Source organism: Onychomys torridus, unplaced genomic scaffold (genome assembly GCF_903995425.1).
Source record: "Onychomys torridus unplaced genomic scaffold, mOncTor1.1, whole genome shotgun sequence".
In the NCBI taxonomy this organism is placed as follows: Eukaryota; Metazoa; Chordata; class Mammalia; order Rodentia; family Cricetidae; genus Onychomys; species Onychomys torridus.
Genome location: NW_023413862.1, coordinates 61,737 through 85,212, shown reverse-complemented (window position 1 = coordinate 85,212; position 23,476 = coordinate 61,737). Strand labels below are relative to the sequence as shown.

The 23,476-nt window shown below is 39.6% G+C and overlaps 2 gene segments (V, D, J or C); both read left to right on the top strand.

Moving 5' to 3' along the window:
• The first annotated feature begins 606 nt into the window (after nt 1-606).
• LOC118576541 lies at nt 607-1,203 on the top strand. The segment is given in 2 exon segments: nt 607-652; nt 770-1,203. Coding segments are annotated over 2 exon segments (480 nt in total).
• An 11,872-nt stretch (nt 1,204-13,075) lies between these two features.
• Nucleotides 13,076-13,518, top strand: LOC118576540. The segment is given in 2 exon segments: nt 13,076-13,121; nt 13,205-13,518. Coding segments are annotated over 2 exon segments (360 nt in total).
• Nucleotides 13,519-23,476: the final 9,958 nt, after the last annotated feature.

Sequence of the window (23,476 nt, the reverse complement as noted above, 5' to 3'; positions counted from 1 at the left end):
AGCCACCAACTGGATCAGGCCCTCTGGATAATTGAGAAAATTAAAGGTGATTTGATGACTACTATGATAAATACACAACAGAAAAATTTATGCTAGCCAAATAAGTGTAAAATTGATTTCAATAAGCTTTGCCACTTATCAAGTACTGCAGATGTATATTCATCAAAAAAGAGGATCAAGTCTAGGAACTTGTGCATATTATTAAGCTAAGGTCTCAAAGGAGTTTCTTTAATTTTTCTACTTAATGATAATTGAGCATTATATCAATTATCCTTAAATTTTCAAAATAATTATTATATTTATGAAGCAGAGTTGCAGACATGGTTAAATCACAAAGCACTGAATAGTTTATCAAATGTACATAATAAGCAATATTGTAACTCTGCCAGGCCTGCCCAACTCAATCATTTCATCTCTGCCTTCTGTAATAACATCTGCACTATCTTCTACTTCAACTGATGATATAGCAGTAAGAAATGCAAATTAGGTTCCCTCTGCTCATAAAAATGAACCCTGACATGACACTGTAGCTCTAGCAGAGGAGCCCAGTCCTGAGTTCCCTGGTCTTACCATTCTGGGATCAGCACTGAACACAGACCTCTCACCATGAAGCTGTGGCTGAACTGCATTTTCTTTGTAACTCTTGTAAAAGGTTATTTAGGGGAATAAGATGCTGAGTGTGTGGGAGCATGAGTAAGAGGTGGACATGAGTAGGAGGGAGAGTGAGTGTGTGTGACATTTTCCTGACCACAGTTCTCTACTATTACAGATATCCAATGTGAAGTGCAGCTGGTGGAGTCTGGAGGAGGATTGGTACAGACTGGGGGTTCCCTGAAACTCTCCTGTGCAGCCTCTGGATTCACCTTCAGTGACTACTATATGTACTGGAACCGCCAGGCTCCAGGGAAGGGACTGGAATGGATTGCAGTGAGTAGAAACAAAGCTAATGGTTACACAACAGAGTACAGTGCATCTGTGAAGGGCCGGTTCACCATCTCCAGAGATGATTCCAAAAATACCCTCTACCTGCAAATGAACAGCCTGAAAGCTGAGGACACTGCCACTTACTACTGTGCAAGAGACACAGTGAGAAGACTTCAGTGTGAGCCCAGACACAAACCTCCTTGCAGGGGCGCTCAGCACCAAAAGGGGGCGCTCTGGGCCAGAGAAAAGGCCAAGATGTATTATTTCTTCATACACTGATTTTCTCAGGAACGTTCTCTGCAACATATAATGCTGTATCTACCACAGAAGTCTCTGCATTGGAAAGTGGCAACTGTACAGAACGGCTGAACTTTGAGAAACTGTAATGTAGGTGTACATTTCTATGTGGCTAGAGGGAAAATCCTGGAGACAAGAACAGAAAACATTAAAAACACTGATATATTTTCTTTCCAGTGTATGCCGCCTTTAGACATATTTCTTTGCAATTTGCTGAACATTTTAAGATGTTGAACTTCTACTGTAGAGGCACTTATGGGTTTCCTCTGGAAATCATATTACAGTTTTATTCTAAAACAAGACATTGAGACTTGGAAAAAGGATATTGCAGCAATGCACTTTGCATATTTGAAATATATTTGTGTGATAGGAAGCTATTATTTAAATAAAATATAACAATAGTGAGTTTTTGTACAATGAGGGTCGTTTAAAAAATAATTTCCTGACTATGACAAAAATCCATATTGTATTATACTGATTACATTAAAATAATTTTAGAGTTCCATTTCTGATTGACTTTCTTACAGAGACATTGACAAAATATACAACTCTTCCACATTTTGACATAATTCAAAAACTTAATTCATTATGAAAATTTCTTGGTTCCACTCTAGCATCATTAGCTTACATTCCTTACCTCAGTAATTTAATACAATTAAAGCTTCATATCTAGTTTCCTACCTAATTTATTCTAAAGTAAACTTTAGTGATGAGCAAGAGATCTATACAGGATCAGACACTAAAGACATAGAAAATCGTTAAGTTTCCAAATGGCTTTCCTTTTGCTTTCTTTCACAGTGTGAGTCAAATGTTGAATTTGTGCTTTGCAGAACTGATTAGTCCTTTTTAATCTTTGTCCAGAACTGTTCTAAGTAGAGTACAGTAAACCAATGTAGCTCTATTTTTTGAAGAAGCAATCTAAAATAAAGTCCCTTGCATTACTAACACTTAAATCCTGATGACATATAAGTTAGTATGTAATATAATGAAAATTTAACATCATTTTTTTATAATTCCTGGCTTTTAAAATATATTTTTTTAAAAAACTTAAGCTATGAAGCTTAGAGAAATGTAACTATATTATTTGGAATATGACACATGCACTTCTTTACTAACATTGTCTTAATGATTCTTTTAGAGTGGCCACTTGGAAAAGAAGACATGGAGCTTCACATTGGATATTATAATTAAAATGCGATGATCTGAAGCCAAAAATAAAAAAATCCATGACAGAATTAAAACTAAATAAACATTTACCCATATCTTCTTTCATAGTTCATATTCATTTGATGACTTCAGTCATTCCTCATCCCCAAGTATTTAGCCTTTCTTGTTCTCTTTTCCATAGGATATACTGTACCCCCATGTACATTTGTTTTATACACAGACACACACATGTGTATAATACATGTGCATACTGTATCCACATGTACATTTATTTTATATACAGACACACACATGCAGACACATACATAATTGCCTAGATTCTGTATATGAGGAAAAAATATGTTTTTATCATTTCAATGATTGCATCACCCTACTTAATATCATATATTCAATATCCATCCATTTCCCAGAAAACTTTATACTTTCAATATTATTTAAAGATTCAAAACATTCTCATATTATACATACACACATACACACACACACACAAACATACACACACATGTATATATAAATTATACACATTATTGATTGCTCTGTAGATTAACAACTATGTTGATTATAATACTTTGCTGTAGTCAACAAAGCAGTAATAAACAATGGGCTGCAATTATCTCTAGGCATGGTATAGCATTCTCGAGATATATACTCTGGAGAAAGATAGCCGAGTCATATAGTAGATCCAGTTTTAATTTTCTGAGAAACTGCCAAAAGATTTCCACAATGGTTGAATTAGTCTGCATCCACACCAACTGTGAATAGGGGCTGCTTCCTCTCACCATCATCTCCAATATTTGCTGTCAGATGTGTTGACGGCAGCCAATCTTACTGGGGAGAGGGCTGAAGAGGTATCTCAAAGTAGTTTTAATTTAAACTACCATGGTGTCTAGGGCCATGCCCATGTTTTAAAATATTTATTGACCATTTGTGTTTCTTTCATTCATTTTTTTCAAAAGTGTCTATTCGGGCCACCTTTTTACATGTTGATTGAAGCTTATATGTCTATGACATTTAATTTCTTTTTCTTTTTCCTTTATTTTTTTGAGACAGGGTTTCTCTGTGTAGCTTTGCAACTTTCCTGGAACTCACTCTGTAGACCAGTCTGGCCTCGAACTCATAGAAATCCACCTGCCTCTGCTTCCCAAGTGCTGGGATTGAAGGTGTGCACCACCACTGCCTGGCAACATTTAATTTCTATACTTCTTGTAAATTCTGGATCTTAGCCATTGTATGAAGAGTAATGGTAAAACTTTGCTTCCATTCTGCATTCTGTTTGTTCAGCTGTGTGTTTTCCCCTTTTTTCTTTTCTTTCCTTTTTATTTTTTCTTTCCTTTCCTTCCTTCCTTCCTTCCTTCCTTCCTTCCTTCCTTCCTTCCTTCCTTTCTTCCTCCGTTCCTTCATTTTTGATCTTTTGAGACAGGGGTATTCTGTATAAAATGTTTCTGGCTGTCCTAGAATTTGTTTTGAAGACCAGTATGGCTTCAAAATCACAGAGATCCACCTGCCTCTGCTTACTGAGTGCTGGGATTAAAAGCATGAAGGCATGAGCCACTACTGTCTGACTAGCAAATTGTTCCATTGCTTTCTTCTACAATAGTCATTTTCCTGGTTTCCTCAATCCCTTCAGTCTCTTACACTCTTCTTTCTGCCTCCTCCTCTTCAATGTTTTCTGAGCACTGATGGAATGGATTTGATTAGACATCCTATTTAAGAATGAGTGTTCTCTCTGTCTCTGTGTGTGTGTGTCAGTGTGAGAGAGAGATAGAGAGGGACAGAGACAGAGAGACACAGACAGAAAGAGAGACAAAGAGAGAACATGTGTGTATGTGTAACTGTATGTGTGGCTATGGTTGCAGTTGTGCAGACCCTACATCCATCCTCTCATGAGAAGAATTTGAAATTAACCTAGGTTTTTATCTACAGATGTGACCAACATCATAATCAAAATCAATAAGGGAAGGAAAGAGCTTATGTAATCATAAATCATACAGCCATCATGTAGGAAAATAAAGACAAGCAATCAAAGGAGGGGAGACTGCAACTGGTCCCTGAGACAGAGCCTGCCAGCACCTAACTGGACTAAGAGGCCAGTTGGCAGGCAGACCTCCTGCACACAGGTCAGACTACCACCATCTACCACATACTAAAACAGGAGCTTCTCCCAGAGACAGAGCTCACTGATGCCAGTTGGTCTAAGAGCTAGTCCCTAAGACAAAGAGTCCATCAGCATCAACTAGACCAAGAACTCCCACTGGATCAAGAGTATCAATCAGACCAAGAGAGGCTCCCTCAGACACAGACAACACTTGCATCAAGTGGAGAAAGACATGGGTAGACGCCAGTGCAAAAATATAGTCAACAACATAAAAACCAATATGGCTCCCTCAGAACCTACATCAGCGAGACCTGAAAATCACAACACAGAAGAAACAGAAGATATCTACTATAAAATGACTTTCAGACAATATTAGAGATCTTAAAAGAGGAAATGAAAAATTCCCTTAAAGAAATTGAGGAAAAGTCAAAATAATAATGGGAGGAAATCAGCAAATCCCATGAAAGCAAAGAGAAAGGAATTAAACAAGTGAGGAAAACAGTTCAAGATTTCAAAACTGAAATGGAGTCAATAAAGAAGAAACAAACTGAGGTAAGGCTGGAAGTAGAAATCTGAGTAAACAAACCAGGACTATAAATGCAAGGATAACCAACAGAATGCAAAAGTTAGATGAGTAGATCTCTGCCACTGAAGATATGGAAGAAGAAATAGAATCATCAGTCAAAGAAAACACTAAAGCCAAAATAGAGTCATGACCCAAAATGTCCAGGAATTTAGGACACCATGAAAAGACCAAACCTAAAAATAATAGGGATAGAAGAAGGAAAATAATACCAACTCAAAGGCACAGAAAATACATTCAACAAAATCATAGAAGAAAATTTTCCCAACCTGAAGAAGGGAATGCCAATAAAAATACAAGGTTACAGAACACCAAATAGACTGAATAAAAAAAAAATCCCCTCTCTACATAATAATCAAACCACTAAATATATAGAATAAAGAAAAAATATTAAGAGCTACAAAGGAAAAGGGCCAAGTAAAATATAAAGGTAGACCCATAAGAATAACAATTGACTTCTCAATGGAGACTCTAAAAGCCAGAAGGTCCTGGACAGACATTATGCAGATACTAAGAGACCATAGACGCCAAACCAGACTATTATACCAAGCAAAACTCTCAATCAAAATAGACGGAATAAACAAAATACTCCATGATAAAACAAGATTTAAACAATATCTCTCCACAAACACAGCCCTACAAAAAGCTCTAGAAGGAAAAATCCAACCTAAGAAATTTAGATACATCCAGAATGGATACAAATCAAGATCCATCCATTTTTTGCATACACAAAACACACCTCAACTTTAAAGACAGACACCACCTCAGAATAAAAGGCTGGGAAAAGACTTTCCAATCAAATGGATTTAAGAATCAAGCTGGTGCAGCTATCATAATATCTAATAAAATAGACTTCAAACTAAAATCAGTTGAAAGAGATCGGGAAGGACACTACATATTTATCACAGGGAAAATCCAATAAAATGAAGTCTCAATTCTGAATATTTATGCCAAAATTCAAGGACACCAACATTTGTAAAAGAAACATTACTAAAGCTTAAATTGCACATCAAACCCCATACACTAGTAGTGGGAGACATCAACACCCCACTCTCAACAATTGACAGGTCTGCCAGACAGAACCTTAACAGAGAAATGAGGGGACTAACTGACATTATAACTCAAATACACTATATAGAATATTCCACCCGAACACAAAAGAATATATCTTCTTTTTAGCACCCCATGGAACCTTCTCCAAAATCGACCACATGCTTGTTCACAAAGCAAATCTCAACAGACACAAACAAATTGAAAGAACCTCCTGTGTTTTATCAGTGCACCATGGCTTAAAGATAGATTTCTACAACAACAAAAATTACATAAAGCCTACAATCTCATGAAAACTAAATAATTCCCAATTGAATCACCAATGGGTCAAGGAAGAAATAAAGAAAGAAATTAAAGATTTCCTAGAATTCAATGAAAATTAATGTACAACATACCCCAATTTATGGGACACCGTGAAAGCAATGCTAAGAGGAAAATTCATAGCACTAAATGCCCACATAAAGAAGCTGGAGAAATCTCACACTAGTGACTTAACAGCACACCTGAAAGCTCTAGAACAGGAAGAGGCAAACTCACCCAGGAGAAACAGACACCAGGAAATAATCAAATTGCGGGCTAAAATCAATAAAATAGAAACAAAGAGAAAATACAAAGAATCAATGAAACAAAGAGTTGGTTCTTTGAGAAAATCAACAAGATAGACAAGCCCTTATCCAATTTAACCAAAAAGCACAGAGAGAGCATCCAAAATAACAAAATCAGAAATGAAAAGGGGGACATAACAACAGAAAATGAGGAAATCCAGAGAATCAACAGGTCAAACTTCAAAAACCTGTACTCCACAAAATTGGAAAATCTGAAAGAAATGGATGATTTTCTGGATAGATATCCCATATCAAAGTTAAATCAAGACCAGATAAACTATTTAAACAGACCAATAATCCCTAAGGAAATAGAAATGGTCATTAAAAGTCTCCCAACCAAAAAAAGCCCAGAAATTAGTGGTATTCTGTTCCCCAAAATATTGTGCACCCCAATAAACTTACCTGGGGTCAAAAAAAGAACAGCCACTAGATACAGATGCTAAAATATGGAGGCACTCACACCTTTAATCCTAGTATTCTCGAGGCGGAAATCCCTCCGGATTTCTGTGAGTTCAGGGCTGCATTGGAAACAGCCATTCATGGTGACTCTTGTCTTTATTCCCAGGAAGTGATGGCAGAGAGCAAAAAGGTATGTAAGGCGTAAGGACCAGGAACTGGACCAGGAACTGGGCTGGTTAAGCTTTTAGACTTTCAGCAGCAGTTCAGCTGGTTAAGCTTTTGAGCAACAGTTCAGCTGAGATTCATTCTGGATGAGGACTCAGAGGCTTCCACTCTGAGGAAACAGGATCAGCTGAGGAACTGGCGAGGTGAGTAGCTGTGGCTTGTTCTGCTTCTCTGATCTTCCAGCATTGACCCCAATAACTGGCCACAGGTTTGATTTTAATAATAAGACCACTTAAGATTCCCGATACAACCAGATGGTTTCAGTGCAGAATTCTACCAAATTTTCAAAAGAGAGCTAATACCAATATTCTCAAATTGTTCCACACCATAGAAACAGAGGGAACATTACCAAATTCTTTTTATGAGGCAACAGTTACCCTGACACACAAACCACACAAAGATGCAACAAAAAAAGGGAATTACAGACCAATCTCCTTCATGAACATTGATGCAAAAATACTCAATAAAATGCTGGCAAACCGAATCCAGGAACACATCAAAAAAATTATCCACCATGACAAAGCAGGCTTCATCCCAGGGATGCAAGGATGGTTCAACATATGAAAGTCCAATGTAATACACCATATAAACAAACTGAAAGAAAAAAAAAACATGATCATCTCATTGGAGCTGAAAAAACCTTTTACAAATTCCAACATCCTTTCATGATAAATGTTCTAGAGAGTTCAGGAATGCAAAGAACATACCTAAACATAATAAAGGTAGTTTAGAGCAAGCTGACAGCCAACATCAAATTAAATGGAGAGAAACTCAAAACAATTCCATTAAATCAGAAACAAGACAAGGCTGCACACTCTCCCCACAATTATTCAATATAGTACTTGAAGTTCTAGCTAGAGCAAAAGACTATAAAAGGAGATCAAGGGGATACAAATTGGAAAGGAAGAAGTCAAACTTTCATATATGCAGAAGATATGATAGTACACATAAGTGACCCAAGAAATTCTAACAGGGAACTCCTATAGCTATAAACTCCTTCAGTAAGGTGGCAGGATACAACTAAAAAAAATCAGAAGCCCTCCTATATACAAATGAAAAGGGGGCTGAGAAAGAAATCAGAGAAACATCACCCTTTACAATAGCCACAAATAATATAAAATACCTTGGGGTAGCTCTAACTAAGCAAGTTAAAGACCTGTATGATAAGAACTTTAGGCCGGGTGGTGGTGGTGCATGCCTTTAATCCCAGCAATCGGGAGGCAGAGCCAGGAGGATCGCTGTGAGTTCAAGGCCATCCTGGGCTACCAAGTGAGCTCCAGAAAAGGCGCAAAGCTACACAGAGAGACCCTGTCTTGAAAAACCAAAAACCAAAAAAAAAAGAAGAAGAAGAAGAAGAACATTAAGTCTCTGAAGAAAGAATTTGAAGTAGATACCAGAAAATGGAAAGATATCCCATGTTCATGGATAGGTAGAATTAACATAGTAAAAATGGCAATCTAACCAAAAGCAATGTACAGATTCACTGCAATCCCTTCAAAATCCCAACTTAATACTTCACAGGCTTGGAAAGAACAATACTATATGTGGAAAAACAAAAAACCTAAGAGGGCTAAAAGAATCCTGTACAACAAAGCATCCTCTATAGTAGAGCCTGACCTCAAGCTCTACTATAGAGCTATAGTAACAAAAACAGCTTCCTAATGGCCTATAAACTGACCTGTGGACCAATGGAATCGAATTGAAGACCCTGACATTAATCCACACGCCTATGAACATATGATTTTTGAAAAGAAGCCAAAACTGTACCATGGAAAAAAGAAAGCATCTTCAACAAATGGTCCTGGTAAAACTGGATGTCAACGTGTAGAAGGCTGCAAATAGATCCATATCTGTTACCATGCACAAAACTCAAGTACAAGTGGATCAAAGACCTCAACATAAATCCAGTTACACTGAACTTGACAGAAGAGAAAGTAGGAAATAGTCTGGAATGCATTGGCACCAGAGATCACTTCCTAAATATAACACCAATAGCAAAGAAACTGAGAGCAACAGTTAATAAATGGAACCTCCTGAAACTGAGAAGATTTTGTAGAGCAAAGGACATAGGCAATAAGACCAAACAACAGCCTACAGAATGGGAAAAGATCTTCAACAACCCTACATCTGACAGAGGGCTGATCTCCAAAATATATAAAGAACTCAAAAAGTTAGACATCAAAATACTGAAAAATCCAATTAAAAATGAGCTACAGAGCTTAACAGAGAATTCTCAACAGAAGAATCTTAAATGGCTGAAAGGCATTTAAGGAATTGCTCAACATCCTTAGTCATCAGGGAGATGAAAATTAAAACAAATCTGATATACCATCTTATACCTGTCAGGATGGCTAAGATCAAAAACACTGAAGACAGCTTATGTTGGAAAGGATGTGGAGCAAGGGGAACACTCTTCCACTGTTGGTGCAAATGCAAACTTGAACAGGCACTCTGGACATCAATAAGTGGTATCTCAGAAAATTGAGAATAAGTCTTCCTCAAACCCAGATATACGACTCTTAGACATATATCCAAGGAATGCTCAATCTTACAACAAGGACACATGCTCAACTATGTTCATATCAGCATTATTTGTAATATCAAGAATCTGGAAACAACCTAGATGCCCCTCAACTGAAGAATGGATAAACAAATGATGGCACATATACACAATGGAGTACTAATCATCAGTACAAAACAATGATACCATGAAATTTGCAGGGAAAACAATGGACTAGGAAATATCATCTTGAGTGAGGTAAGCCAGAATCAGAAGGACAAACATAGTATGTACTCACTTATAAGTGGATATTAAATGTGAGGGAAGAGATGGCCAGACTGCAACCCATAACTCCAGAGAGGCTAGCTAACATGGGAAGACCATAGGAGGGACATATGGATGATCCTGTGAAGGAGAAGTGGATGAGATCTACATGAGTGGACTGGGTTTGGGGGGTGGGGTGGCAGAGGGTGAGGAATAGGGAATGAGAACATAGGGAAATGGGAGGGTAAAGCTGGAATAGTGACTAAGTGGGATGGCAGGGAGGAAGATACCATGATAGATGAGGACATCATGGGAATAGGAAGAGGCAGGGTACTGGAGAGGCTCTCAGGAATCCATAAAGTTGACCCCAACTTGGTCTGCTGGCAGTGGTCCAGAGGGTGTCTGAACTGGTCTACTCTGGTGACCAGCTCAGCAAATAACCTAGCTGTCATCATAGAGCTTTTGTCCAGTGACTGATGGAGGCAGATACAGAGATCCACGGCCAGTCTCCAGGCTGAACTTCAGGAATCCAACTGAGGGAGAGAGAGGAGAGATGCTGCAGGCAAGGGACACTGAGATCATGATGGGAGGACATGCAGAGATGACTGGCCACACTAGTGGAAGCCCATGAACTGTGGACTGGAGGCTGTGGAGCCCCCATGGGACTGGACTAAGCCATCTGGACACGGAAGACAGTTGTTTGGCTCAAACTATTTGAGGGGACACCCAGGCAGGGGGATCAGGATCTATCCCTGGTTCATGGGAAGGCTTCTGGAATGTGGTGCCTTTGCTGTGACACCTTGCACAGCCTTGGTGCAGTGGGAAGAGACTTGGACCTGCCTAGGCTCAGTGTGCTGGGCTCTGCTGACTCCCCATGGGAGACTTCGATTTGGGGGATGTGGGAATGCAGGGTGGCTTGGGAGAGAGTGCTGGGTGTGGGAGCAGGGAGGAGAGGGGATCTGTGAATAGTATGTGGAGTAAGTAGAAAATTTTTTAATAAACAAAAAAGGAAAAAAATCAAAGGATGATTGTGAAGGTGGGAACTGAATCAGGAACCATGAAGGAACTCTGCTTACTGGCTTGAACTCCATGGTTGTTCAGCATGCATTCTTACATAACCCAGGAACACTTTCCCATCAGTGGCACAACCCCTATCTTCCTTAACCCTGATACACCAATCACCAATCATTGCTCAAGGAATGACCCCAAAATCGTTCTTACAGAAAAATCTGATGGGTGCATTTTTCCCAACTGAGGATCCTTGTTCAGTGATGACCCTAGGTTGTATTATGTTGATTAAATACTAACTACAACACAAATGTAAGAGCCAGTACTGTCATGGTACCATGACCCATTGAGTATCCGTATGTCCTCCAAACAAAAATAAATACAAATGTTAAAACACTTAAGAATAAGAATCTGTCTCTCAAATAGAATATAATTATAAATAATGTGTGGCTTTATCATGAACTCTTTCTTTTTGCAAACAAATTTTTCTTAATGACTTCCTTTAGGGAACTCATGAAAAAGGGAAATCCAAGGAGGAAGAGAATACAGAATATGGATACAAACTATCTCTGAAGTAAACAATGACAAAAATATTTGAAAAATGAGAATTATGCCAAGTTCTCTAATATAGCATGAGATACATATTTATTTCTATAATACTCCTTCGCAAATTTTGTTACCACAATGAAAAAAATCCCCAATGATTACAGACCCACAATGAGACATACTGAGAATATGACTACAAAACATTCTTCTAACATTCAGAGCATCAAGAATGTGGGAAGACAGCACTCATATTATGGGTGACCATGAGAGCTTGCACAGGATGGCTAACTCCCTAAGGTCAGGACCTGTCTCTACTACTGCCTCTCTGAGTACAAAGATGAAGCACACAGAAATAAAGGACACAAAACCTGAGATCTCCAGTACCAATGCAGATGTTCTCTGAGTGCTGACTGAACAGATGGGCTCCAGTGCTGCACTTCACATCCCCATGGTTTAAATTAGGAAGGCATGGAGGAAAACTCAGCCAACTCTTGTTCTCTATGGTGAACAATATCTCAAGGCAAAGGGTCCCTGTAATCATGTCTATTTCTTCTCTACTACTTGGCTTGACTTCAGCTTCTCTGGCTTATTTTCTCCTTTACTTAACATAAACCTCAAGCCTAGTTGAATACTATAGTGTTTTATGAAGTTTTATGAACAGCTTGTCTTCCCATCCCTTACCAATGCAATAATCATATTTAGGAACCTGGGATGCTCTGTGTCACATGGTATAAACAGATATAACTGCACAGAGAAAGACAAACTGACATAAACCAAGAGGAAGTAAAACCTAATCTCCAGGTACAGTGTTCCCTATGAGAAGGTGAAGAGGTTAAAATCAGTCCCTTGGGGCTGCTCTCAGATAAAAACACGATCACATGTAACAGTGTAAGTGAGCTGCTTCCTCACAAATTATTTCCTGGATGGATGATGAGAATGAGAAAATTCCACTGAAATCAAAACAATACATTTTTAGCTGTTCCTTAAGCAGAGTTTTTGATCACTAAGAGGGCCAACTGCATCCTAAATTCACTACAGGACTTCATAGAGTTCTAAAAATGCAGTAGGACATGGTACCCAGTTCCACTGTTTGGATGTGGACTCACTTAATATAAACACTCGCATGTTTTACTTCTCAGGTCTGCACAGTGTGTATCATACTATTTCTCATTTCTCAGGGATTGGAAATCCAGAAAATAACAGGAAATTTTTCCTGAGTTTCTATCTCCAGGTCATCTAGGAAGCATACGGCAAATCTCAGTCACCTGAGGGAAGAGTGGAAGCCTTGCCCTGTGCTCTCTTTTATCCTCTCAGGAACCCCTCACAATACAAAGCAGCCCTCAGGCTCAGGCTGAATGCCCAGGCCTAGCTGTGGAGCCCCATCTCCTTCTCAACAGAGCCTCCAGCAGAGCATGGCTGTCCTGGTGCTGCTCCTCTGCCTGGTGACCTTTCCAAGCTGTAAGTTTGTCAGGCTTTCAGGAGAGGGACCAGGCATGTCATCCATGGGATATAAGACTGATGGTGATGTTGTTTGTCCCCAGGTGCCCTGTCCCAGGTGCAGCTGAAGGAGTTAGGACCTGGTCTGATGCAGCCCTCACAGACCCTGTCTCTCACCTGCACTGTCTCTGGGTTCTCATTAACCAGCTATGGTGTACGCTGGGTCCGCCAGCCTCCTGGAAAGGGGCTGGAGTGGATGGGAGTAATATGGACTGGTGGAGGTACAGATTATAATTCAGCTCTCAAATCCCGAGTCACCATCAGCAGGGACACCTCCAAGAGCCAAGTTTTCTTAAAACTGAACAATCTGCTAACTGAGGACACAGCCATGTATTTCTGTGAGGGAACTCCAGTTTGAGCCTACACAAAAACCTTCCTATGGAGACATCTGGTACCAATAGGGGGCACCAATGACCACTGGTACTCCTGAGGACCACGAGTAATGTTCATTTTAGAAGCTATTAATTCTGGAGTATGCTGAATGGGCATCAGTTTTAATGTCAGAACTTGTGGTTTCCTCTTCAAGCCAAGGATGTCCTCTAGAGGACCCTCTGAACTGCCATATCTTATTCAACCTTCTATGTGTGAACACATTACAACAAAATTTTTCCTACCACACGCTCTAAGCTATCCAATTGCTTCTGATTAACAGACAGAATGGCATATATATATATATATATATATATATATATATATATATATAATTTTATACATATATACACATATATAAATTGTGTGTGTGTGTGTGTGTGTGTGTGTGTGTGTGTGTGTGTGTTTCAATTGATATTTCAAATGGAATCTGAAATTGTAAACTTGTTGACTTTAAGTCCCTTGAGGAAGCTTGGGAAATTTTAGTAATTTGTGATTTATCTTCTTTGCCTTTGAACATGTGACGGAGAATCTGCAGCTTCCCAGAAATATTGTCATTTTCCAAAAGTAGATTTGAAAAAGAAATATCCATTATTTTCTTCTTCTAAACCAAAAGAACTTAAAAGAATAATCTTGGTTATCATTTGTGAAAATTTCAGTTTTCAAAAATTTTCATCTTGGTAAAAATTAGTTTGCTTATATGAATACGGCTGCTATGAACATAGTTGAGAAAAGATCCTTGTGGTGTGGTTGAACATATTTTGAGGATATGACCAAGAGATATTGCTGGGTTGGAGGTAGACAGATTTCTGGTTTCCTGAGACACTGCTCTACTGATTTCCAGAGTGGCTGATAAGATTACACTCTCACCAGCAGTGGAGGAGAGTTTCCCTTTATTCACATCCTCCTCAACACAAGCTGTCATCAGGGTTGTTTATCTTAGCCATTCTGACAGGCATAAGATGTTATCTCAGACTCATTTTTACTTTTTTCAAGATGTGCATATTTTGTATACAGTGTTCTTCCTGCATGTATGCCTGCACTCCCAGAGAGGGCACCAGATCTCATTTTAGGTGTTTGTGAGTCACCATATGGTTGCTGGGAACTGAACTCAGGACCTCTGGAAGAGCAGTTGGTGCTCTTATACTCTGAGACATCTCTCCAGCCTAGATGCCTCTCAACTGAAGAATGGGTGAAGAAAATGTGGTACATTTATACAATGGAGTATTACACAGAGGTACAAATCAATGACATCATGAAATTTGTAGGTAAATGGATAGAACTAGAAAAAATCATCATGAGTGAGGTAACCCAGACACAAATACAAAAATGGTATATACTCACTCATAAGAGATATTAGATACAAAGCAAAGGATAAACAGGCTATAACCCACAGTACCAGAGAAGCTAGGTAAAGAGGAGGACTCTGAAAGGCATATATATGGATCATGCCAGGAAGGGGAGAGTTTTAAGATCTCTTGGTTAACCTGTGAAGGGGAGTGGAGTGGAGGAGATGGGGGCTAAGAAAATGAGGGTTGGAGATGGCAGAGTTCAGGAAGGGAGAGAGAGGGAGAGAAATGAGAGAGATCTTGAGAGAGTGACTCATTATGGGGTTAGGGAATAATCTGCTGCTAGGGAAATCACCAGGAACCCACAAGGATGTCCCCAGGTAAGACTCATAGCAACTGTGGAATGGGTACTAGAACTAGCCTTCCCCTGTACTCAGATCAGGGGCTATCCTAATTGTCATCATAGAACCTACGTCCAATGACTGATCGAATCAGATGTAGAGACCCACAGCCAAGCACTTGACCAAACTACTGGAGTTCAGTTGAAGAGGAGGAAGAGGGATTATAGAAGCAAGGGGAGACAAGATCATGATGGGAAAAACCACAGAGACTGCAGAACAAAGCTAGTGGGGGTCCATGGACACTGGACTGACAGCTGAGGAGCCTGCATGGGACTACACTAGTCCTTCTGAATGAGGGTGATAGTTTTGTATCTTGAAGTGTTTTTGGGTCCTCTGGCAATAGGACCAGGACTCATCCAGAGTACATGAACTGGCTTTTTCAGAGCCCATTCCCTATTTTGCCACTCCTTATTTAGCATTGATGCAGGGGAGGGGCTTGGGTCAGGCCCGACATGGTAGGCCAGCCTGTGTTGGATATCTAAGGAAGGCCTTACTCATTGGAGGAGTGAGTGGAGAGTGGGATGAGGAGAGGTTGGGTAGGAGAGAGAGAAGCAAAAGGAGGGGGAACAGTTGGCAGCATGTAAAATTTTTAAAAGTCTTTAAATAAATTAGTAAACTTTAGAAAATAGTTTGGACCCAAAGTTCCAAGTAACGATTCCTTTGTAGTCACATTTGTGTGTCCTCAACCTTCACAGTTCTTAGTCACCAGTGTGCACATCCCAGCTGGTGTCAGCTCAAGTTCTGGTTCCATCTCTCTTCTGCCCTTCCCATAGGAAACTGAGTTCTATGATTTTCAGTTTATGAGTTGTTGGTGCTTTTGTTGCCTACAAAGGCTCCCAGAGTTACTCCTCTGGCACTCTCTGCTGATGTTGACTGGAAGAGCCTGGTATCTCATTGTGAGCTAGAGAAGTGTCATTCAGAGAGGCAGTGTTGACTGTGGGCTCCTTGTTAATTGAACATTGACTTGAGGCAGCTTTAAAAATAAAAAAATAAAAAGAATGTCCTCATCTGAAGTTGATGCTTCTGTGGAAACACTTGTAGTAACACTAATAGCCAAATATTAAACCCTGAGACCAAGTTCACTAGGTAATTAGGATTCTAAGATAAGGGCACAAAACAGTGAATTGAATGACTCTACACAATGATGAACTAAAAGGCCATCTTCATGTTATTTTGGGTCAAGCCAGGAGCAGCCTTAAAAGCTCATGGGGAAACATGATTAGCATGTAAAAACTTTTATTAAACAAGGTTGTTAAATAACACTGAACCAACATCAAGAGGCTCTAATTTCCAGTGGTTTCAGTTTTGACCAAAAACATGCTCTATGTGCTACCATGATTCTAACACCATATACAAAAGGACCTTCTGTAGTCCATATTGATATAAGAAATAATTGCAGACCTTGCAGTCTCCACACCCTGCCCCCACAGCTATTTGCCCGAGACCACAGCCACTTCCTGAGTCTCAGAGACCAGCCCCCAGCTCCTATCTGCCCCGGAACTCCCATCTGGACCAGAGAGACCCTCTGGTGGACACTACAACCTCAACGCATTGTCCCCACACCCATCTGCTGGAGACACCATCCACTTCCAGAGACTTAGAGACCAGCGTCCAGTATTCCATCCTGTCCCAGATATCCTATTTGGACCAGAGAACCCCCAGCTCCCATCTGCCCTGGAACTCCCATCTGGACCAGAGCTTCCATCCTGTCCTGGAACTCCCATCTGGACAAGAGGAGCTCCCATCTGGACAAGATAAGGAGACATCAGGGACTTCCCGAGACTCAGAGTCCAGCCCCCCAGCACCTATCCGGCCAGCACCCTAATCTGGACCAGAGTTCCCATCCAGCCCAGAGTTTCCATGTGGACCAGATTGAGGCTCCCTAAATCTGTCAGCCCTGTCTGGACCAAGTACACTGATAAGACAAAGAATGAACACAAGAGGAGATGGGCAGACGTCAAGGCAGAAGTAGATACAACAAAATAAGGTGCAATACAGCATCACCAGAACCTAGCCCTTCCCCAACAGCTAGACCTGAACATCACGGAATGGCAGAAGAAGAAGAAAACAACCTTTTAAGTAACATCATGAAGAGGCTAGAGCCTTATATAGAAGAAATCAAAAATAAAGTGGAGGAACAGACAAACAAAAAAAATGGGGAAAACATTATAAAAAAAACTAGACAAAAGGACAATTAAAGCAGAAGAAAACAATAAGTCCCTGAAAGAAAATCAGGAAAAAACAAGGGAAACAGTCCAAGAACTGAAGAGGGAAATACAAAAAATGAAGAAGACACTAGCAGAAGGAATGCTGGAAATAGAAAATCTGAATAAACAAAAAGGAACTTCAGATGCAAGTATAACCAACAGAATGCAAGAAATGGAAGACAGGATCTCTGGTGTTGAAGATACGGTAGAAGAAATAGATTCATCAAAGAAAACACTAAAACCAACAAAGTCATGACCCAAAATGTCCAAGAAATTTGGAACACCATGAAAAGAACAAACCTATGAATAATAGGGATAGAGGAAGGAGAAGAACACCAACTCAAAGACACAGAATATTTATTTAACAACATCATAGAAGAAAACTTTCCCAACTTAAAGAAGGAAATGTCTATGAAGATACAAGAAGCATATAGAACACCAAACAGACTAGACCCCCAAAAAAAGTCCCCTTGCCACATAATAATTAAACAACTAAATGTACAGAATAAAGAAAGAATATTAAGGGCAGCAGAGGAAAAAGGACAAGTGACTTATAAAGGCAAACCCATCAGAATAACACCCAATTTCTCAGTGGAAAGTTTGAAAGCCAGAAGGACCTGGACAGATATAATGCAGACACTAAGAGACCATGGATGCCAGCCTAGACTTATACACCCAGCAAAACTCTCAGTCATCATAGATGGAGTGAACAAGACCTTCCAAGACAAAACCAGATTTAAACAATACTTATCACAGCCCTACAGAAAGCACTAGAAGGAAAATTCCAACCTAAGGAAGGCAGATACACCCATGAAAACACAGGCAATAGATAACACCACAGCAGTAAACCCCAAAGAAGAAAAGTATACACACACTACCACCAAAAAATAAAAATAATAACAGGAATGAACAATCACTGGTCATTAATATCCCTTAATATCAATGGACTTAATTCACCTATAAAAAGACACAGAATAACAGAACAGATATGAAAACAGGATCAATCTTTCTGCTGCATACAAGAAACACACCTCAAATTCAAAGACAGACACCTCCTAAGAATAAAAGACTGTGAAAAGACTTTCCAATCAAATGGTCTTAAGAAGCAAGCTGGTGTAGCCATCCTAATATCCAGCACAATAGACTTCAAACTAAAATCAATCAAAAGAGATGATGAAGGACATTACATACTCATCGCAGGAAAGATCCACCAAGATGAAGTTTCAATTCTGAACATTTATGCCCCAAACACAAGGGCACACACATATGTAAAAGAAACATTACTAAAGCTTAATCCATATAAAACCCCAAACATTAATAGTGGGAGACTTCCACACCCCACTTTCACCTCTGGACAGATTGGCCCAATTGAAACTTAACAGAGAAATAAAGGACTTGACTGATGTTATGGCTCAAATGGACTTAATCAATATCTACAGAACATTCCACACGAAAAAAAAAGGAATATACCTTCTTCTCAGCACCCCATGGAACCTTCTCTAAAATAGACCACATACTTGGCCACAAAGCAAATCTCAACAGATACAAAACAATTGGAATAACCTCCTGTGTTCTGTCGGACGACCATGGTTTAAAGTTAGATTTCAACAACAGAAAAAACTACAGAAATCCTACAATCTTATGGAAACTGAATAATGCTCAACTGAATCACCAATGGGTTAAGGAAGAAATAAAGAAAGAAATTAAAGACTTCCTAGAGATCAATGAAAATGAATACACCATATACCCAAACTTATGGGACACTATCAAAGCAGTGCTAAGAGGGAAATTCATAGCCTTAAATGGCCACATAAAGAAGCTGGGGAAATCTCATGCTAGTGACTGGACAGCACACCTGAAAGCCCTTGAACAGGAAGAAGCAAAGTCTCCCAGGGGGAACAGATGACAGGAAATTATCAAATTAAGAGATGAAATCAATAAAAAAAAAAGAAATAAAGAGAACAATACAAAGGATTAATGAAACAAAGAGTTGGTTCTTTGAAAAGATCAACAAGATAGACAAGCCCTTATCTGAACTAACCAAAAGACAGAGAGAGAGCATCCAAATTAACAAAATCAGAAATGAAAAGGGGGACATAACAACAGACAATGAGGAAATCCAGAAAATCATCAGGTCATACTTCAAAAACCTCTACTCCAGAAAACTGGAAAATCTAAAAGAAATGGATAATTTTCTGGATAGGTACCACATACCTAAGTTAAATCAAGACCAGATAAACCATTTAAATAGTCCAATAACCCCTAAGGAAATAGAATCAGTCATTGAAAGTCTCCCAACCAAAAAAAAAGCCCAGGACCAGATTGGTTTCACTGCAGAATTCTACCAGATCTTCAAAGAAGACTTAATACCAATACTCTTTAAATTGTTCCACACAATACAAGCAGAAGGAATAATACCAAACTCCTTCTATGAGGCTACAATTACCCTGATTCCTAAACCAAACAAAGATGTAACAAAGAAAGAGAACTACAAACCTATCTCCCTCATGAACATTGATACAAAAATACTCAATAAAATACTGGCAAACAGACTCCAAGAACACATCAAAACAATTATCTACCATGATCAAGTAGGCTTCATCCTACGGAAGTAAGGGTGGTTCAACATATGAAAGTCCGTCAATGTAATATACCATATAATCAAACTCAAAGAAAAAAACCACATGATCATCTCACTAGATGCAGAAAAGGCATTTGACAAAATCCAACACCCCTTCATGATAAAGGTCTTGGAGAGATCAGGAATACAGGGAACATACCTAAACATAATAAAGGCAATCTACAGCAAGCCAACAGACAACATCAAATTAAATGGAGAGAAACTCAAAGCAATACTACTAAAATCAGGAAAAAGGCATGGCTGTCCCCTGTCCCCATACTTTTTCAATATAGTACTTGTAGTTCTAGCCAGAGCTATAAGACAACATAAGGAGATTAAGAGGATACAAATTGGAAAGGAAGAAGTCAAGCTTTCCCTATTTGCAGATGACATGATAGTATATATGAGTGACCCAAAAAAATGCAACCAAGGAAATGATACAGATAATAAACAATTCAGCAACATAGCAGGAATCAAGATCAACTCAAAGAAATCAGTAGCCCTCCTATATACACTAGACAAACAGGCTGAGAAGGAAATCAAAGATACATCACCCTTTACAATAGCCACAAATGATATAAAATACCTTGGGGTTACTCTAACTAAGCATGTGAAGGACCTATATGAAAAGAACTTTAAGTCCCTGAAAAAAAGAAATCGAAGACGATGTCAGAAAATGGAAAGACCACCCAAGCTGATGGATAGGCAGGATTAACATAGTAAAAATGGCGATCTTACCAAAAGCAATCTACAGATTCAACGCAATTCCCATCAAATTACCAACACAATTCTTCACAGATCTGGAAAGAATAATACTCAACTTCATATCAAAAAACAAAAAAACCCAGGATAGCCAAAAGAATCCTGTACAATAAAACAACCTCTGGAGGCATCACAATCCCCGACCTCAAGCTCTACTATAGAGCTACTGTAATAAAAACAGCTTGGTACTGGCATAAAAACTGACATGTGGACCAATGGAATTGAATTGAAGACCCTGACATTAACCCACACACCTATGAACATATAATTTTTGACAAAGAAGCCAAAAATGTACAATGGAAAAAAGAAAGCATCTTCAACAAATGGTGCTGGCATAACTGGATGTCAATGTGTAGAAGGCTGCAAATAAATTCATATCTGTCACCATGCACAAAACTTAAGTCCAAGTGGATCAAAGACCTCAACATAAATCCAGTTACTCTGAACCTGATAGAAGAGAAAGTAGGAAATACTCTTGGATGCATTAGCAATGGAGATCACTTTCTAAATATAACACCAGTAGCACAGACACTGAGAGAAACAATCAATCAATGGGACCTGTTGAAACTGAGAAGCTTTTGTAGAGCAAAGGACACAGTCAACTAAACAAAGCTGCAGCCTACAGAATGGGAAAAGGTCTTCACCAACCCCACATTTGACAGAGAGCTGATATCCAGAATATATAAACAACTCAAGAAATTAGACATCAAAATGCCCAACAGTCCAATTAAGAAATGGGCTATAGAACTAAACAGAGAATTCTCCACAGAGGAATTTCAAATGGCTGAAAGACATTTAAGAAATTGCTCAACATCCCTAATTATCTGGGAAATGCAAATCAAAATGACTCTGAGATACCACCTTACATCTGTCAGAATGGATAAGATCAAAAACACAGAAGACAGCTTATGCTGGAGAGGATTGGAGCAAGGGGAACTCTCCTCCACTGCTGGTGGGAATGCAAGCTTGTACAACCACTTTGGAAATCAATATGGCACTTCCTTAGAAAATTGGGAATCCATCTCCACAAAGACCAAGCTGTTGCACTCTTGGGCATATACCCAAGGAATGCTCAATCACACCACAAGGGCATTTGCTCAGCTATGTTGTTATCAGCTTTTTTTTCAATAGCCAGAACCTGGAAACAACCTAGATGCCCTTCAACTGAAGAATGGGTAAAGAGAATATGGTACATATACACAATGGAGTATTACTCAGTAGAGAAAAACAATGACATCATGAGGTTTGCAGGCAAATGGATGGATCTAGAAAAAATCATCCTGAGTGAGGTAACCCAGACTCAGAAGGAAAAACATGGTATGTACTCACTCACAGGAGGATACTGTAAAACAAAGATGACTACACTGCTACACAACTCCAGGGATACTACCTAGACAACGGAACCCTAGAAAAGACACAGGGATCACCCAATGACAGAGAAATGGATGAGCTCTTCATGAACAACCTGGATGACAGTGGAGAAATGAAGGGCAAGTTTTGAGGGAAGCGAGGCTTGGGGGAGCAGGAGATCCCAGCTGGATCAGGGACAGAAAGGGAGAACAAGGAATGGCAGACCATGATGGATGAGGACCACATGAGAACAGTAGTGGGAAGAGTGCTGGAGAGGTCCCCTGAGGTCCACAGTGATGCATCCTCTGTAGACTGCTGGCAGTGTTTGAGAGAAAGCCTGATCTGACCTAGTCTGGTGATCAGATGGCCAAACACCCTGATGGTTGGGCTGGTACTCTCATCCAGTGACTGATGGAAGTGGATGCAGAGATCCTCAGCCAGGCCCCAGGTGGAGCTCTGTGTGTCCAGTTGTTGAGAAGGAGGAGGGACTGTGGGACCATGAAATGTTTTGCCCAGGATTGGAAAAAGCATGGGGACGAAGGCCAAATGAATGGAAGCACATGAATTGTGAACCAATGGCTGTGGAGCCCCCAGCTGGATCAGGCCTTCTGGATAAGTGAGACAATTGAATAGCTTGATCTTTTTGGGAGGCATCCAGTCTGTGGGACCGGGACCTGTCCTTAGTGCATGAGCTGGCTGTTTGGAACCTGGGGATTACACAGGGACACTTTGCTCAGCCTGGAAGGAGGGGACTGGACCTGCCTGTACTGAATCCACCAAGTTTAAATGATTCCCCAGGGGAATCTTGTCCCTGGAGGAGATGGCAATGGAGGGGAGGGGATGGGGGGAGGTTTGGGTGGGAGGGGGGAGGACAGGGGAACCCATGGCTGATGTGTAAAATTAAAACACAAATATAATAAAAAGGGAAAATATTTAAAAAATTAGAAAGGATTGATCAAATAATTGCAGACAAATATTCACCTCAAAAGTATGACAGATGTACCAACAGCCTATGCAGATGTTCTGGGAATTTCTCCTCTTGAGCATGACCTCTCATTTTTTCTAGAGTCATAAAGAAAACAGATATCTATATGACATGTGTACAAAATCCTGGCACACACTACCTCTCCCCAAAATACAAAAGTTAGTTAGGATTCTTATACCATGTGTCTTTGATAGAATGTGATAAAAATGTCATATGACATGGATTCAAATGATGTTCTTCTGGGATGATATTTTATTTGTGCACTCCAATAAAGCTTATCTGAGGATCAGAGGAAAAAGCCAGGCACTCTATTAAACATAGAAGTCAGGCAGT